Below are 18,452 nucleotides of genomic sequence, written 5' to 3'. Positions count from 1 at the left end.
GCCTCGTCCAGCTCAGAGGCCCACGTGTGATCCGGCCCATCGTTACGGGCCCCACGTGGCCGCCGTGCTATACGGGCCTAATTTGTAAAGACATCCCTGTAATTACGGTCTGTAACCCCGCTTTATGGGAATATTCTGGGGATAATCTAGGTAGCTGAGGGCACATGCGTCCTTAGCTCAAGGCGCTGCGCGCTCAGGTACCTATAAATACCCCTGCACAGTGCCCGTGAGAGGCCAGATTAACAGAGCTTTTGCCATCTAGCGCGTGTGCCCTGTTGACACCACTGTTCACCCTTGTTGGATCCCCTTGCAACCGAGAGCAAGTTCCAACACCAACCATAAGGATTGAGCAGACTCTTCGCCATGGAAGCTTCCCACGCATGAATTGGCAACCCCTACAGTTCCACATCGACGAGGTCCAACAAGAAAGTGCCATCATTCAGAACGGTGCCCAAAGAGGCAACTCCGTTGTTGCTTTGGCCCCCTTGTCTCCTTGATCCACATTGTCATCTTCAGTTTGTCTTGATTTCCTATTTCTTGGTCTTCTAGGGCACATTCCCCGCATCACCGGATCAAGGCCCTTGCCATGAACTAGAGAACCGATCAACTTAAAATTTTTCTTCTCCTACTGCTCAACCTTACTCCAGACCAAGGTCTATTTCTTCATGAAAGGACCTTCACAACGGAGGTTGACCCTCGAGGTGCCGGAATAACATTATGGGGAGCCTTCCCCTTCGACCACTCCAAGCGCTTCCAAACCGACATGCAAGGCACATTATCAACACATATTTCATGGAGAATTTAACTAAGCTAATTTGATGTTGTAGATGTTGGTGCATTTTCTATGAGGTAGAGAAGTTTAGCTTAGGACAAAGTTGAAGTAAACTATAGTTTGAACAGACGAAGTATCAAACTATTATTTCATGCAACTCAACTGAAAATATAAAGCTAGCACAATGAGATTTTCTCCAAATAAGCATTAGCTTGGTTGGTTGGTGCTATCAATAAATTTATTAGCCAATTAGAAGGTCTCTTCCTATGATAGAGGAAAAAAAGAGCATAATCTATTTTATTAGCCAGTTGCCAGTGCTTTGCTACGGCTGTTATATATCATATACATAAGTATTGAGATTTTTACTCAAATATAATTATTGTTTATTTCTAAACACTAAGGTACGTGGGTTCGAGTGCTCGATCTGCACTATTTTTTGCATGGGGTCAGGTGCTGGACAGTCGCAGTAGCTGGCTACGCAGACGCTGGGGTCCATAGGACAGTAACCAAGAGAGCGTTGCGTGGACGCTGGGCTCACAGGGCAAGGCGCCGAGGCAGGATGCATGGGGCGGGAGAACTAGTCAGAACGCGTGGGGCAGGCCTAGAGTGTCAGCATGAAGGGTGAAGCCGTGGTAGCACCAGATGCCCACATTAGGTTCTTAATAGAGTAGTATAGATATAGTTATGACAACATATTGGGAGAGCACCTAAGATTACAGGAACAATCTCAAGATTACATGTGGTCTGGTGGTTAGCCCCAAATTTCTGGAGCAGGGAGGCGTGGGTTCGAGTGCTCGATCTGCACTATTTTTTGCACGGGGTCGGGTGCTGGGCAGTCGCAGTAGCTGGCTGCGCAGGTGCTGGGGTCCACAGGGCAATAGCTGAGAGAGCGCTGCACGGGCGCTGGGCCCACAGGGCACGGCGCCGAGGCGGGACGCATGGGGTGGGATAACCAGTCGAGACGTGCGGGGCAGGCCAGAGTGTCAGCACGAAGGGTGAAGCCGTGGTAGCACCAGGTGCCCAACACATTAGGTTCTTAATAGAGTAGTATAGATTTGTGAGTTTGAAGCACGAGAAAATAGATCAAGAGAATGGATAGGTCTTTGTTACACTATGTAGCTGTTATCCACTGTGCAATTATTTGTATTTGTTATATTTGAAGGCTGTACTTCTTATACTTTTCATTAATATTGTCCTGGTCAAAATGTGTTGCAGCTAGCAAGTCTTGGCCATACTGCTGCCGTTAGTAGGGTCTAGACTGTTTTCAATCTGGTCTAGTCTTATGCTTGCCCTCTAGGCATTGTACTTTGGTCCTCTTTGGATTTTTTTTCCTCTCTTAATATAATGATGCGCAACTCTTTTGCGCGTTCGAGAAAAAAAATGTGTTGCAGCCAAGGTACCTGCAAATCTCTGGACATTTTAGAACTGAAGTCCCGGGCAGCTCTCATTGAGTTAACATAGTCACTCTAGGAAGAAGAATAAAAAATACTGATTAGTTTTTGCAATGTTGAAATGAAATACAGGGATAATCATAATGGGTTGCATGTTAGTTTATAACCTGCTTGTTAAGGGGAGTATGGTATGTTCGGAATGCCGAAGCTTGTATAATGCCACTTTCATAACCTGAAAAAGATTCATCAAGAACACTAGTTCACTAATCACTACCTGCTTATTGGAAGTCTATATGTTACACACATTTTCAAATCCTAGAAAACAGTGTAATGATAAAGTATACAATCATAAAACACTACACACACCACTGAGGTCTAAACTTGTTGAATAAGCTCCTTTTCCCCCTTTAGAACAATCACTCGATGGAAGTGCGTCAAGAAACCATGGAAGTTTATCTCTGAATTGGGTTGTGGATGGACGCCCATTATCCAAGTCTGAGTGTAGGAAGCACTGAGACAAAAGCATGCCAAGTAGATCAGAAACATTTCATTTCTACTTGCGATATATTTTTTTCTCGAACACGCAGGAGAGTTGTATATCATTTCATTAGAAGAAGAAAGTACAAAAGACACACCCACCCACACCACACCCCAGGGTTTAGGCAATTAACATTCGCGCCTGTTACAAATGAAAAAAACACTACCAAAACAGCATTGGAGCTAGTCACCTAAACCATTTAGGACCTCTCTGAGCTGTTAGGGCTATATATAGTACTGCATGGATTATGATTGAACCATACAATTTAAGCATTTATCCATTGCATATAGTAGGACACAGTAGTGCAGAAAACAACCATCTGGAATTGATCAATAAAGTAAAAGGCATGGAAATTACAGGTATTACCGTTGTACAGTTACTGCAGGTTTTGCTTGTCATGCAAGAGCCTGAAACCTGATCGAGTTGGCAGCATGGAGGCTGTAAAATACAGGTTTGAATGTTACTTCTGTAAAGTACATGTTTGAATGCGACTTACCATCTTATGAGATGAAAAAGGTGTAGTCAAAAAGTTAATTTCTTAGTATAGCAACTGTCGCTACTTCAGTATGTGCAGCAATGTATTCTTATGCAGTGACCCACATATTTCCTGCAGTGATGAGGCAAGGAAGATGCCTTTTTTCTCTTTTGATGTGCTTGTCTACAGTTTGTTTCTCTAAAATATCCACACATTGGAGAAAAGATATTCCATGGAGTGACCAGCTATTGTTTTCTTGATTAGTGGTACTAGTCATCCTTTTATTTCACATAGTGAGGATTGAAAGAAACATGACACCATGATATCAAATTGCTTGCCTGACCTCTCTAGGATCGATGAGGTTGTATATTTATACCGGCACGAGCCATCTATTCAAAGAGGAATCATACTCGGTTTCATCCCAACCGACTCTAACACTAAACGATATGAACTCATGCAGTCTTGTTCTGTTTTATCTCTTAAACTCTAATCAAAATTGGTTTCTAATCTAGCCCAAGAGTGTTAGAGTATATTTGGAAGTCTAGATATTGTGTCTCATAGACTGCCATATGTGTTAGAGTATATTCGGTAGTCTAGATATTATGTCTCATGGACTGCCATATGTATTTGTGGATTGCCTTCTCTCCTACGCCATGTACTCTATATAAACGTCAAATGACTCAATGCAATACATCAATCTTTGGCGGCAATCCATCTGACATGTATCAGAGCCTAACAGATCCATTCTACTGTTACTACCTCTCTAGCCTTCTAGGGTGCACCACCCACCTCTCCCGGGCTGCTGCCACCCTAGGGCTTGTTCGGTTCTGCCCCAATCCATATGGATTGAGGGGGATTGAGGGGGTTTCAATCCCTAGCAAGTCAAAATCCCTCCCAATCCATATCAATCCCCTTCAATCCATATGGATTGAAAATAACCGAACAAGCCCCTAGTGTGTGCCATGCCCTCCTCCTTCGACATCACTACTCTAGTCGGCCTCTACAAGTAACAGCCTTGTGCCACCTCTTCTCCCTGCAATGGCACCACCTGGTGCCACCTCAGGAATGCCAGGCGAGGTCGCCGACCTCTACACAGCTAGTGTGCGACCTCAGTATCTGCAGGTTGTACCTCCTATCTCTATGCCACCATCGTCCTATGCGCCCTCTAGTAGCACTCGTCCATCCTCATGCCACTAGCAATAAAAACAAGGGCAAGGGGAAGGAGAAGGGCAAGGGCGATGGAAGTAGTTCATTCTCTTCCTCTACAATGTGCACAAGTGGTGCGCCCGGCTCAGGTTCCGGGAGGCGCCCTTGACTGGCCTTCCTTCTACAACCCATGGACCAACACTATCTCTATGTGGCCCGGACCACGATCAACACAACAGCAGATACAACCTCCATCGTAGGTTTTTCTGGCTGCGTTAGAACCCTTTCGTCTTTCTAGCAGCACTTTGTTCCCGCCTGCACCAACACCACTTCTCCCATCAGTGTCATAGTTCCCACAACAATTGGTGGTACCCCCTATACCCCTGAGCGTGGGATTAGCAGTCGCTGGCCAACTCCTTAGGCACCATGGCTTTACTCCTCCGGCGATCACTAATTGGGTCGTAGACTCCGATGCCTCCATTCATACTACAATGGATGTCGATAAATTAACAAATTTTCGTCCTTCTCATTCAATTAATTCTCCTTCCTCTACCATTGTTGATAATAGGTCTATGCTTCCAGTCACCTCATTAAGAGACACGGTGCTTTTCGGCCCCTTTTACCTTAATAATGTTCTTGTTGCTCATGACATTATTCAAAACTTATTATCTGTTTGAATGTTTCACTACTGACAACTCTTGCTCTATAGAGTTTGATCCGATTGGTGTTTGTGAGGGATTTGGCTTTCGGGAACGTGATCACCAGGTGCAATAATTCGGGACCCCTCTACACTCGGCACTTGCCCACAGTCACGCCTCCGCTACTCACTGGGTCTTAGTTGCTTCAGTGTCTACATGGCATCATTGTATAGATTATTCTGGTCCTAATGCCTTGTCTTAGTTTCTAAAGTGTTTAATAAAGTTTGTCATAAGCACTAGCATTAGCTATGCCATGCTTGCCAGCTAGATCATCACACACGGTTGTATTTTGCTAGTTCATCCTCATGTGCAGCTAATATTTTTGATCTTATTCATTGTGATTTTTGGACCTCTCCAATTGTCAGGGGTATCAATACTATTTAGTCATTGTTGATGATTGTTCTCACTGTATGTGGATGTTTCCTTTACGCCTAAAATCTAATACTTTTTCTACTCTTCCAAATTTCTTTGCATGTGTCCACTCAATTTGGCTGCAGCATCAAGTCTATCCAATGTGACAATGGGCGTGAGTTCGATAATGCTTCCTCTACTTTCTTCCTATCTCATGGTGCACTGCTTCAGATGTCTTATCCCTGCACTTCGCCCCATGCCACCAACACAATCAACGCTTCATGTCCATATCTGGCTTTATTTGGCGCCGCACCTTCCTATGTGCATCTCAAGGTTTTCGGGTGTGCATGCTATCCAAACCTCTCCTTAACTACCAAACATAAGCTTGCCTCGCTCTCCGTCGCCGACCCTTCCTCACCCTTATCTACTCGCGATGCCGCTGATCGACTACTGCTCTGCCACCCTGTTGACACATTTTCCTATGGGTCCTGAGCTAATCACGTCGTCGGTTAACCCGCATCCGATGACCACGCGTGCCAATCGTGGGTTTCGACAGCCTATTCACCGCCTAGTTCTGGCCATAACATCCCCTCCAACTGCGTCACCGGTTTCGAAGATTGCTTGTTCTACCCTTGTTGATCCTAATTAGCACCGGGCTATGGAGGAATTCAAGGCTCTGATTGCCAACTGGACCTAGGACCTGGTGCCTCGTGCACGTGGTGCCAACATTGTCACTATAAAATGGGTTTGGTTTCATAGACGACACGTTGATGGATCCTTGGAGTGCTACAAGCGCGCTTGGTGTGTCACACCTTCACTCAGTGCCTCAACATTTACTATGACGAGACTTTTAGCCCACTTGTTAAACCGGCCACCGTCGATATGGTGCTGTCCTTGGCACTCTCACATGATTGGCCGATGCACCAGCTCGACATGACGAACACCTTTCTGCATGGAACGCTCTCTGAGACCATATATGCTACTCAGTCAATTGGTTTCGTCGATCCAACACATCCGAACTTAATCTATTGCCTCAATAAGTCCCTCTATGGGATTAAGCAGGCACCCCAAGCCTAGTACAACTATTTTGCTTCGTTTATTGCTACGTTGGGATTTCACGAGGCTAAGTCGAACACCTCTTTATTTATCTTCCATCAGGGTGCAGAGACAATATATTTGTTTTTAACAGAAAAGCTATGAGGAAAATCCCCCACAACAAAATTTTATTAAATAATAATAAAAGAAGCAAGTCAGAAAACAACGAAGCAAATCAGAAGGGAGGGAGAGAGGGAGAGAACCGGTGGGGAGAACCAGCTATCTAGAGACAGTATATTTGTTGATTTATGTCGATGATATGTCTTCACAGCTTCCAGCATTATTCTTCTTTTACATACTTTTTAGCTCTTCAACTGTTCGTCATGAAAGACCATGGGCCACTTCACCATTTCTTGGGCATCACTGTAGAGCGCCAACCTGAGGGTTTATTTCTGCATCGGCGCGTCTATCTGAAGGACATCATCAAGCGTGTCAGCATGGTTGACTGCAAACCATGCACCACTCTGGTTGATCTCAAGTCCAAATTGTCAGGAGCCTATGTGCCGCCAGTGGAGGACACTACCCAGTACAGGAGTCTGGTCGTCGTTCTTCAGTATCTCATTTTCACACCACTTGATGTGTCTTCTGTAGTTCAACAGGTGTGCCTCCATATGCAAGATCTTTGTGAGCTCCATCTGGCTGCCCTCAAGTGCATTTTGTGGTACCTTTAGGGTACTCCATATTTGGGTCTTCCACTTCGCCGCTCATCTACCTCCGATCTCGTCGTCTACACAGATGTAGACTGGGCTGGTTGTCTGGATTCACGCAGGTCCACATCGGGCTATGTTGTGTTTCTCAAGGACAACTTGATCTCTTGGTCGTCTAAGTGTCAGAACGTCATCTCTCGGTCGAGTGTTGAGGTTGAATACTGGATTGTTGCAAATGGCGTCGTGGAAGCTAGCTAGTTAAACCAGTTGATGTAGGAGATTCACTCTCCTCTTTGACGAAGTACACTTGTCTACTACGACAACATCACATCAATGTCGTCTACCTCTCCAGCAACCCCGTCCAACATCAGCACACCAAACATATTGAGATTGATCTACACTTTGTTTGTGAGAAGGTGAACATCGGTGACATTCATGTGCTTCATGTTCTTACATCGTTGCAGTTCGCGAGCATCTTCACTAAAGGGCTTCCGTCTTCGGCCTTCTCGGAGTGTTGGTCCAGTCGCAACATCTGTCTTCTTAGAGTATATTTGGTAGTCTATATATTGTGTCTCGTAGATTGCCAAATGTATAAGTATATTTGGTAGTCTAGAGATTGTGCCTTGTAACTGCTATATGTGTTAGAGTATATTTGGTAGTCTAGATATTGTGCCTTGTATACTGCTATATGTATCAGTGAGTTGCCTTATCTCCTACGTCATGTACTCTATATAAAGGGTCTAAGTGCTCAATGCAATACATCAATCTTTGGTGACAATCCCTCTGACAAAGAGGATCCTGGACAACTATGGACGTTGCCTACATATAGAATATTCTAACAATGATAGTTTCCAGTAATTCAGATAAGAGTTCTATTTTGGTCAAATCCAAATAAATATGGTAAGCCAAGCAAGGAAACGGTGTATAACCTGATCGTCTGGAGGGCAGTAACTTCCATTCACAAATTTTCTACAGCATCCAAATGCTTCAGGGGACATCCAAATTAGGAAGTCATCAAGCCATGAAGCAGCAGGTTTAGCAATGTAACTAGTCTCAGGGGATAATGATTGTCGTGATATCTGCATGATTGAAACCATGTTATGCAATCTTCACAACAAAATGAACTGTTGTACCGGATACTCAGTTTGCAGTGTGCACCCTGCACTGGGTAACCTTATACTACCCTCCATTCTCGAATATTTGTCACCCGCTAGCTTATTTTTTAACTAAAACACGACAAATAAAAAAGAATGGAGGGAGTAATAAACAAACACATCTCTGATATATATTGCACTGGTAAACTGAGCTAAGAGTAATTTACTACTGAAGATATTCTGGAACATAACTTTGTTAAAACATAGTAAGATAATATAATATACCTCATTCAAAAGAGAATTTGAATTACACTGGCTGATTGAACATATTTGATTTGTATCCACCGACGCAGAGCTGGAAAACAATATAAAAATAAATCATAAATCAAGCATGGCTACCACTGTTTAAGCATGCAACTTAAAAAAGAGCTTCAGGGTGTGCTTGAGAAAATAATGTTCTGGGTGCAATTCGGCGACCTTAAGGATCTCCACCGTCCCTATTTAGTTCAACACATTGTACTTGTATACCAAACAGAGAAACTAAATTGTACCATGTCAATCAACATAAGAAACTTTGTTTTATAAAACTTTTTTGCATATCAGGAACAAAAAGATTTGCTATTATTGTTATTATATGACCATATCAGGAATGATCGAAACCTGAAAGTTCAGTTATTCAGCATGTTATTTTTTCTCCATAAGAAAGAAAGCATATATCATATGCAACATTTGTGACATTTGTCACACCAACAACAAATGACAGTGACTTGACCATATTTGAAGAACTAAGCAAGATGGAAGAGTCAATATTACATTTTGTATATTTGCACGTAGTGTGACTCTTTTCTTTGATAAACTTTGGGAGCACTATTTTTATACATAAATACCTGTAATTGAAGTCCTTCACAACAAAGTATAATGGTGGACCTACTTTCATGTACTTTGCAAGGTCATCAAAATAATCCTGGAAATACAATGATCAGAGTGATCTGAAGGAAGGCACCTCAAGAAGAACTCAAAACTCTTTAGGGGGAAACCTGTAAATAGGAATTTCGTGGCAGAACAATTTGCTGCTCCAATCCTGGTTGCAGTCTAGTAGATAATGCCTAATTAGAACAGAGGAAACACTACAGGTGAGTGAACTCAACAACTGATTCTTTTGGAAAAAATGTAGACATGCATAAAAGACAAGGAGAAACGGTTAGGATGCTCAATCACAATGAAAAAGGTCTAGATCAAAGACATGGTTAGGTAGTGCATGAAACCATATAACATCAGTGCCATACATGTCCTAATAATGTGATTGCAATATTTTTTTAAATAAAAAAGAGAGAAAATGACCCTCTTAGAAGCAAGATATTTTTTGTAACTAGGTGGTTGGCATGATGTTAATTTTGAGATACATTTTCTACAATTGGCTACTTGGTAACAAATAAACCAAAATTTGAAGTGCTTGCCACCATCTTACTTCAGGCTAGGTACAGTTGATTTATGACTGACAAGGAAAAGGGTGGTGGCAACTTACTTTGTCAGGGCCTAAGGAGGCCCACGGAGGGGCTGCGGCAGCAGCAACCATGGGCCCTCCAAGAGGGATTAGATAAGGATAGTTAGAGATAAGATTAGAAGATTATTTGAGATTATTTATGAGATTAGTTGATATTATCTAGGAAGGTTATCAGTTAGTAGTTTGTTGAGAGTTTTTATGAGAGTTTTAAGGATATAAGGATCTCTAGCTAGATAGGGGCGGTCAGCCGGCCTATTTATGTAATTAATGGATGAGAAATAAAGCAGGCAAGAATTAGAAGGGAGAAACCCTCCTCTTGCTCGGCCGTGGGCAGAGGCCCCCGGCCGGTGTTCCTGCCCATCGATACCCCTCTCCAATCCCTCACCGATCTAGCGATCATAACATTTGGTATCGGATAGCTTGGGTTTCGATCTGATCCCATGGCTTCTGCTACCAATTTCGCGGCGTCATCCTGGCAACCAGCGTCCCCATGTCCATAGACTGCGTCGCATGTCACCTTCGTCACGCCGTCCTGGCAACCGACGTCCCCATCTCCATGGGTTGCGCCGCATGCCACCTTCGTCACACCATCCTGGCAACCGTCGTCCCTATCTCCATGGGCAGCATCGCCTGCCAATTTTGTCACCACATCCTGGACGACGGCGTGCCCATCCCCAGGGACAACACCAAATTTCATCACATCATCTTCGTTGACGGCGTCTCCGTCCCCATGGGCGATGCCACTAGGGGCAGCCATGGCTCAGCAATCAACAGCTCCATCGATGGGGGACTTGTGGACCAACATAAGGGCTGATCTCGCAGAGATGCAAGCCACGCTCCAGAAGGTTGAGCAAGGGCTGCTACAAATCAAGGCAGCAGTGCAACATGAACAGCACCAGCTGGCGTTGTCCGCACGGCTCCAGACGTCGGCGGCTGTGGGCATACAAGCTGTTGCTCGTGGCTTCCTTGCACAACGGAGAGTGCGGGAGATGCGCCGGCAGATGCTCGAGGCAGCCTTGGTGACGGTTGACCTCGGCACACGGGAGCGCGACCTCGCCCTGTCGGACGACCATCAGCAGCGGCACCGAGCCACTATCTCCAAGTGCGAGCATGGTACATGTCCCAAGGGCGACGAACTTCAACTCTATGGCAGCAACGGTAGGGAAGGCACGCCCCTCGTCATCGGCAAGGGCGCACCATTTAGCGCCACCACATTCCACTATCGGTCGCCACGAGGGCGCCTCCGCTGGTTATTGTTGCGACCTACTCCAGGTGCCCATCCATGTGCTCCCCTTTCGTCCAGATGGTGTCCATGGGATCCAGGTGGCTGCACATGTGCAAGTCCAATGCGCGGAGGGTGTCCGCCTTATCTTATGGGGTCAAAAAATTCAGATTAGGAATAATAAGATAAGCCGAGATGTAAAAGGCTTGTCTTCTAGGTGTCTGGTTTTGGGTCAAGTAGACTCGGTCTTTGAGCACCTGTCATGCTGCAGCTCGAGGACGAGCTGCATGTCCAGGAGGGGTGTAGTGTCAGGCCTAAGGAGGCCCACGGAGGGGTTGCGGCAGCAGCAACCATGGGTCGTCCAAGGGGGATTAGATAAGGATAGTTAGAGATAAGATTAGAAGATTATTTGAGATTATTTAGGAGATTAGTTGAGATTATCTAGGAAGGTTATCAGTTAGTAATTTGTTGAGAGTTTTTATGAGAGTTTTAAGGAGATAAGGATCTCTAGCTAGATAGGGGCGGTCAACCGGCCTATTTATGTAATCAATGGATGAGAAATAAAGCAGGCAAAAATTAGAAGGGAGAAACCCTCCTCTTTCTCGGTCGTGTGCAGAGGCCCCCGGCCGGTGTTCCTGCCCATCGATACCCCTCTCCAATCCCTCATCGATCTAGCGACCATAACATACTTCCTTGGTAATTCAGGTTTCATCCCTGCTTGAGTGTGTTGGGCCACTGGAGCAGAGGGATGCATCAAGTCCGCATGAAGGGCCTCATCAGGCTGCAGGGTCGCTGGAGCTGGTCCATGGTCAGGCTGCCCCACTGAAGTATTATTCTAGAAGGCAGAACAGGAGCCAGCATCAGATGCAAGATGAATTTGATCCTACAATAGATCGCAGCAACAGCTCTCAAGCTTTGGTTCAGCAAGGTACCACACGGAGACACAAGGGGGGAAAACCGGCGAGGGGAAACCACGGCCTCGTGTTGTCCTGCGCCCAGGGCGGATGCGCTTGCAGTAGGGGGTTACAAGCGTTCGTGAGGGAGAGAGAGAGAGGGCGTGAGACTGCGCGTCAGCCCGTTCTTCCACGCGGCCACCTTTTCGTACGAGGGCCCTAAACCTTCCTTTTATAGACGTAAGGAGAGGGTCCAGGTGTACAACGGGGGGTGTAGCAGTGTGCTAACGTGTCTAGCGGAGAGGAGCCAGAGCCCTATGTACATGCCGACGTGGCTGTCGGAGAGGTGTTGGAGCCCTGTTCATGTGGCGTCGTGGCCATCGGAGGAGCGCTTGAGCCCTGTAGAAGCACAGCTGTCGGGGCTGTCGGATCCTTGCTGACGTCTCCTTGCTTCCGTAAGGGGCTGAGAACCGCCGTTGTCATGGAGCACGCGGGGTGCCATCATTACTTGTTTTACCGGGGCGAGCCAGATGGGACGCTGGTCTTGTTCCCCATAGCCTGGGCTAGCTAGGGGTAGGGTAATGATGGCCCCCCCTTGTGGCGTGGTCGGCCGGAGCAAGGTGGTGGCTCCTCCGAGGTCGAGGTTGAGTCCGAGCCTGGGGGCCGGGCGAGGCGGAGACCGTCGTCCGGAGGTCGAGGTTGAGCCCGAGCCCGAGGGTCGGGCGAGGCGGAGACCGTCGTCTGAGGTCGAGGTTGAGTCCGAGCCCTGGGGTCGGGCGAGGCGGAGACCGTCGTCCGAGGTCGAGGTTGAGTCCGAGCCCTGGGGTCGGGCGAGGCGGAGACCGTCTTCCGAGTCGAGGTTGAGCCCGAGCCTTGGGGTCGAGCGAGGCGGAGACCGTCGTCCGAGGTCGAGGTTGAGTCCGAACCCTGGGGTCGGGCGAGGCGGAGATTCCTATGGCACCCGAGGCTGGACTTGGCTGCTTGTCAGCCTCACCCTGGTGGGTGGCACAACAGTCGGAGCAGCGCAGGCGGCGCTGTTTTCCTGTCAGGTCAGTCAGTGGAGGGGCGAAGTGACTGCGGTCACTTCGGCCTTGTCGACTGGAGAGCACGCGTCAGGATAAGGTGTCAGGCGATCCTTGCATTAAATGCTCCTGCGATCCGATCGGCTGGCGAGGCGATCTGGCCAAGGTTGCTTCTCCGCGAAGCCTGCCCGAACTGGCCTCGGGCGAGTCGAAGGTGCGTCCGTTGCTTGAGGGAGACCCTCGGGCGAGGCGCGAATCTGCCTTGGTCTACCGTTCCTGCTCGAGGCTGGGCTCGGGTGAGACGAGATTGTGTCCCTTGAGTGGACGGAGCCTTAACCGGAATTGCACCCATCAGGCCTTTGCAGCTTTGTGCTGATGGGGGTTACCAGCTGAGATTAGAAGCCTCGGGGGTACCCCTAATTACGGTCCCCGACAAATGCAATTATCTTTGAGTGGTTAGTAGACATAGCTACTAGTGTATGTTTGCTTGATCTCTAGGATATAGCAATACCATTACAGAGAAACACAAATCTAGTCTAGGATCTAGCATTATAGGGATCTGACATATATTCAACATCTATATAGACCACCAAAATTTGGTTCTGATTCTTCTAGAAATCTATCTAAGATCTTGAGCATCTTTAAGGTATCTTAATAAAGCCTTAATGAATGTCTAATGTCTTCTAGTTTGGTTCACATTATGTCTAGCTAGCAAACTCACTGCAAATGTAATATCAGGCCTAGTGCAATTCGCAAGATACACCAGTGCTCCAATGGCCGTAAGGTAAGGAACTTCAAGTCCCATTACTCCTTGGTCTAAATGGGACAAATATCCCTTTCAAGGTATCTTATCGCCGTCAATGACTTTAAAGAGTGACATTTGGTCATATTGAAGCTCTCAAGGACCTTCTTACTATAGGGCGATTGGTGTACAAATATTCCTTTAGAGAAATTCTCGATCTATAGACCCAAGCAAAACTTATTTTTCCCAAGTCTTTTATTTCGAACTCTGTATTGAGGTAGACCCTAGCCTTCTCAATATCCTCTATGTATTTTATGATATTAAGGCCATCAATGTATACCAAAAATGATATAAAAATCCTTCTATGATTTTTAATGAATACGTAAGGAAAATCTAGGTTATTTATGTATCCCTTCTTCAGGAGGAATTTGTTGAGTCAATTGTGTGTGTGTGTGTGGTGTTGCTGCTCTTGTATTCTTGTGTGTGTTTCTACTCCCTCCTTACTCTTGTGCTTTGATTGAGATCATTCGTGTAAGGTGTGATAGACTCCAACTTGTGGAGATTCCTCACAAAGTGATTTGATATAAGGAAGAACAACCTGGTACTCAAGTTTGATATTTGGATCACTTGAGAGGGGTTGAGTGCAACCCTTGACTGAAGGAGGTCACCACAACGTAGAGTAGACATTGGCCGAACCATGGGATAAAATCGCCATGTCTCTTGTGTATTTTCTTTATTGTAATTGTTGTCTTCCAAGAGCTCTCATATTTCACTTACATTGTATCTAAGGAACAATCAAGTGAAGAGTTCTCTTCTCCTCTCCACCTCTACTCATAACAACTTGGGTTTTAGTTTTCACTAACACTCATCATAAATCAACTTTGTCTTGTTTAGAGTTGATTTTTGTAGGATCACCTATTCACCCCCCCTCTAGGTGCTCTCAATTGGTATCAGAGCCGTTCTCTTCATCAAGGGGCTAATCACCCGAAGAGATGGATCCTAAGGGCAAGAGGATTGTGATCAACGATAAGGAGAAGGAGACCCTCAACATTGACGAGTCAAAAGGTGACAAGCCCACCAACTCAGGCTCAAACAAGAGAAAGAAAGGGAAGAAGAAGAGGCGTATTAAGAAGATCATCTACTACGACAGCGACGCCTCCTCTTCTTTACCAAAGGACGACGATGACGATGATACCTTTACAAGGAAAAAGACGGTTAATCAAAATTATTATTTTGATTATTCTTGCATCCCATATAATTCCAATGCTCATTTACTGTCTATTCCACTTGGCAAGGCCTCTCACTTTGATGGGGAAGATTATTCATTTTGGAGTCATACAATTCATTTGGGAAGTGGTAGAAAATGGAATGCATTTTGATAGTAATGACAATGCCATATTCATTAATGAGCAAATCCATAAAAATGCCCAAGCTACTACTGTTTTGTTAGCATCTCTATGCATGGAAGAATACAACAAGGTTAGTGGTTTGGATAACACCAAGCAAATATGGGACACCCTCAAGATCTCCCATGAGGGAAGTGATGCTACAATGATCACCAAGATGGAATTGATGGAAGGCGAGCTAGGGAGATTCGCCATGAAGAGGGGAGAGGAGCCAACAGAAACACAGAACAAACTCAAGACCCTGGTGAATAAAATACGAAGCTATGGAAGCACAAGATGGATGGATCACGACATCGTGTGCCTCATGTTAAGGTCATTCACTGTAATTGATCCTCATCTTGTTAACTTTATTCGTGAAAACCCCAGGTACACCAAGATGTCACCCGAAGAAATTCTTGGCAAAATTGTAAGCGGGTGCATGATGGTTAAAGAAGCAAGGTACGTCACGACATCGCCAACATACCTCTTCCTCTTTATAAGCCGCAACCCGTTGCACTCAAGGCAACAACTAGCACGAAGACGATACCAAACAAGGTAGCACAAGTGGAGGCTGCCGGGCTTAATAAAGAAGAAATGATGCTTGTGATAAAGCGCTTCAAGACCGCATTGAAGGGACGCAAGGATTACCCCAACAAAAGCAAATCAAGAGGAAAGCGTTTGTGCTTCAAGTATGGTAAGACCGGTCATTTTATTACTCAATGTCCCGATAATGAAAATGGCCAGGTACCAGAAAAGAAAGGGAAGAAAGAGAAGAAGTTTTACAGGAAGATAAAGGGTGAGGCACATTGGCAAGGAATGTGACTCGGACTGCTCTTCATCCGACTCTGACGACAAAGGACTTGCTGCCTCCGCCTTTGATAAGTGCTCCCTCTTCCCCAACGAACATCACACTTGCCTCATGGCAAAGAAAAAGAAGGTACATACTCATGATATTCCTAAGTATACTTCTTCTACTGATGAGGAATGTGATGATGTAGATTATAGCAATCTCTTTAAGAGCTTAGATCGATCAAAGATAGATAAAATTAATGAATTAATTGATACTCTTAATGAAAAGGATAGATTGCTAGAAAAACAAGAGGATGTACTTTATGAGGAACATGATAAAGTAGTAAAATTAGAAAAGTCTCTTGCTTTAGAAATAAAGAATAATGAAATGCTTGTTTTTGAATTATTTTCTTATCGCTCCTCTATTACTAGCCTTAAGAGTTTAAATGATTATCTAAATGCTAGAATAGAGAAATTAAATGTTGCAAGTCCTATTGAGCATGTTTCAATTTGTGCAAAATGTAAAGACCATGATTTTAATACTTGTAGTAATCATGCTTCTACCATTGCAAAATTAAATGATGAAATTGCTCATTTAAATGCCTAACTTAAAACTTGCAAAAATGAAGTAGATAATGTTAAATCTGCTAAGGATGCTTTTACCATTGGTAGATATCCCTCCATTAAGGGTGGGTGCAGGCCAGTGATATATTTCATTGGCTTCTATCATCCAATATCAGTAACCGATGAAAGTTAGTAAAAAGCCGATGAACTACCATCATCTATTGTCATGGCCAATGAAAGTTAGGCTTAATTTTTATCGGCTAAGCAGCCGTCAATAAAACTAGTTAATTTGCATTTGTTGTCCTAAAGCCGATAAAAATTAACAAAGCCAACCAAATTCTCTGGTTTTAGTAGTGGAAGGTCATATTTTGCAAAGAACATCATCTCAAGTGGTAAATGTAGTGGTGAAAGATGTTATTTATAAAATATAACAAGTAACTAGAGATGTTAGATCTAATAAATGACATTGATTTAATATGTACACCAAACTCCCATATACACCAGATATGTTCTCATAAAAACAAGCCTCGCAAGCATATGGAACTTAGACACAAGCTCAATGCCCACAGCAAATACCAAAACAACAGCAGTACAAAACTATTCGAGTCTCGACTCTCGGCTTGGGTGACACAAATTAAACAACCAGCGGACTGCAGTCAACTAGTTAACACCGAGCCCCAATTCGCCTCTTAGTTTCCTTCCCCGCCATGTGTAGCACTGTAACACCAAATAACCTAGTTCGGCTGCTAACATGGATATGCACAACATTTTCTACAGATCTGTAAGACTGCTTTCACCTTCAGCAAATGCTGTACGCCTCACTGCTGCTGCTCCACTGGGACAGCACATGGACGCACACCGACCAAACTAGCCTATTTCGATTTTTTAGTATGTAACCGTCCAACTCAAATAAAATCCTGTCAAGTCCGCTCACTTGAAGCTGAAGGTGGCTGACTTTGTTCTTTTGGCTTCGCCCATTTTGTAGGAGGGCCACATAAACTCAAAAGGACCTGAAAGATTTCGGTGAAGTTCTTTTACGGGATTCTGCAGAAACAATTAAGATATGCCAGACGAATTATCTAAATCCTAACCGGTAGGAAGATAAGCCCATGCAGGAATCCAATGATGACAAGTGCCAAATACATTTGGAAGTAATAAACCTGTAGTCATATGGATATGATAAATATGCAATTCAAGCTAATATGTAGCTGGAAGTTTAGGCTCAATGTGGATTCAGAAGTAGGTACCACGAAAACTTCAGATTTCGCAAAACGTAGGACAATAACTCCCACAAGTTTGGTCAAGGTGATTCCACTGAAAAAGCCAAAAAGTGTGTCAGACTATGATAATAAATGTATTTTATCATATTCATTCCGTAGCAACGCACAGATATATACCTAGTGTTATACTCAAGTGCATATATAGCAAGCCCAGTTGATGACAGTTTTTAAGTCTTTTGTAAGATTAAGATTCTTGCACAAAAACAGTCAACTTTTAACATCTAAGGGTTGTTGTACAAAACAATTGCCCATGCACATGAAAATTCAATCAACCAAGGATAAGTTGTAAAATCAATTAGGCCCCGTTTGTTTTGTTGGAATTGAATTCCATTTTAATAATTATAATTTAGACAAAACTAATTAAGCTCATATATTTATATATGTAATATATTTGTATATTATCCTAAATCATATGAGAGAGATAGTTATATACTATATTTATATTATAGCAAAGCAATTAGAAGAGTGTGTTATAAGTTGTACATCGGAAAAATAGCATGTAAATCTATAGAATCAATTTCCATCTCTCGCCCCATAAATTTGAGATAGGCTTATATGATAACTTTGGAAAGTGGTGGAATGTCACATTCTAAAAAAAATAGCCTATTCCATTAGTAAGATTTCAGTTCCTCAAAATGAAAGAAAACAAACGGGACCTTAAAGTATTCCACCGATTAAAGCTTAATCTTCTTCCTGTTTCTTATTTCCTTAGGAGAATGCAATCTCTAACCTGAATACAGACGCACCCATCGTGGATAGAGCCTGCCTTGCACGAGTTTCTTTGTCCCCAGTGCCAATCTATAAAACAATAAGAGAAACTAAGTGTTAAGTCATGGTGTGTGTG

General features: G+C 44.3%; 2 protein-coding genes across 3 annotated transcripts in view; both read right to left on the bottom strand.

Moving 5' to 3' along the window:
* The window catches only part of LOC118473610 (NPC intracellular cholesterol transporter 1-like), a 40,528-nt gene extending 24,065 nt beyond the window's left edge, over positions 1–16,463 (bottom strand). The window contains exons 1-9 of one of the 2 annotated variants that reach the window (XM_035963522.1): positions 16,428–16,463; positions 9,245–9,313; positions 9,095–9,171; positions 8,493–8,562; positions 8,043–8,192; positions 3,068–3,139; positions 2,530–2,674; positions 2,331–2,395; positions 2,173–2,238 (exon numbers count right to left, since the gene is read on the bottom strand). In XM_035963522.1, the coding sequence (XP_035819415.1) occupies positions 2,173–2,238; positions 2,331–2,395; positions 2,530–2,674; positions 3,068–3,139; positions 8,043–8,192; positions 8,493–8,562; positions 9,095–9,171; positions 9,245–9,313; positions 16,428–16,448 (735 nt within the window). In that variant the 5' untranslated portion in view covers positions 16,449–16,463. The remainder of the gene's footprint in view (positions 1–2,172; positions 2,239–2,330; positions 2,396–2,529; positions 2,675–3,067; positions 3,140–8,042; positions 8,193–8,492; positions 8,563–9,094; positions 9,172–9,244; positions 9,314–16,427) is intronic. The other variant, XM_035963523.1, reaches the window with a different exon arrangement.
* Positions 16,464–16,769: 306 nt separating this feature from the next.
* The window catches only part of LOC103641981 (uncharacterized), a 92,837-nt gene continuing 91,154 nt past the window's right edge, over positions 16,770–18,452 (bottom strand). The window contains exons 36-39 of the mRNA XM_008665285.3: positions 18,339–18,406; positions 17,576–17,642; positions 17,420–17,488; positions 16,770–17,338 (exon numbers count right to left, since the gene is read on the bottom strand). Of these exons, the coding sequence (XP_008663507.2) occupies positions 17,249–17,338; positions 17,420–17,488; positions 17,576–17,642; positions 18,339–18,406 (294 nt within the window). The 3' untranslated portion in view covers positions 16,770–17,248. The remainder of the gene's footprint in view (positions 17,339–17,419; positions 17,489–17,575; positions 17,643–18,338; positions 18,407–18,452) is intronic.

This window comes from Zea mays, chromosome 10, assembly GCF_902167145.1.
Source record: "Zea mays cultivar B73 chromosome 10, Zm-B73-REFERENCE-NAM-5.0, whole genome shotgun sequence".
Taxonomy (NCBI): Eukaryota; Viridiplantae; Streptophyta; class Magnoliopsida; order Poales; family Poaceae; genus Zea; species Zea mays.
Note: the sequence above shows the minus strand (reverse complement) of the source record. Positions and strands in the feature narration are given on the sequence as shown.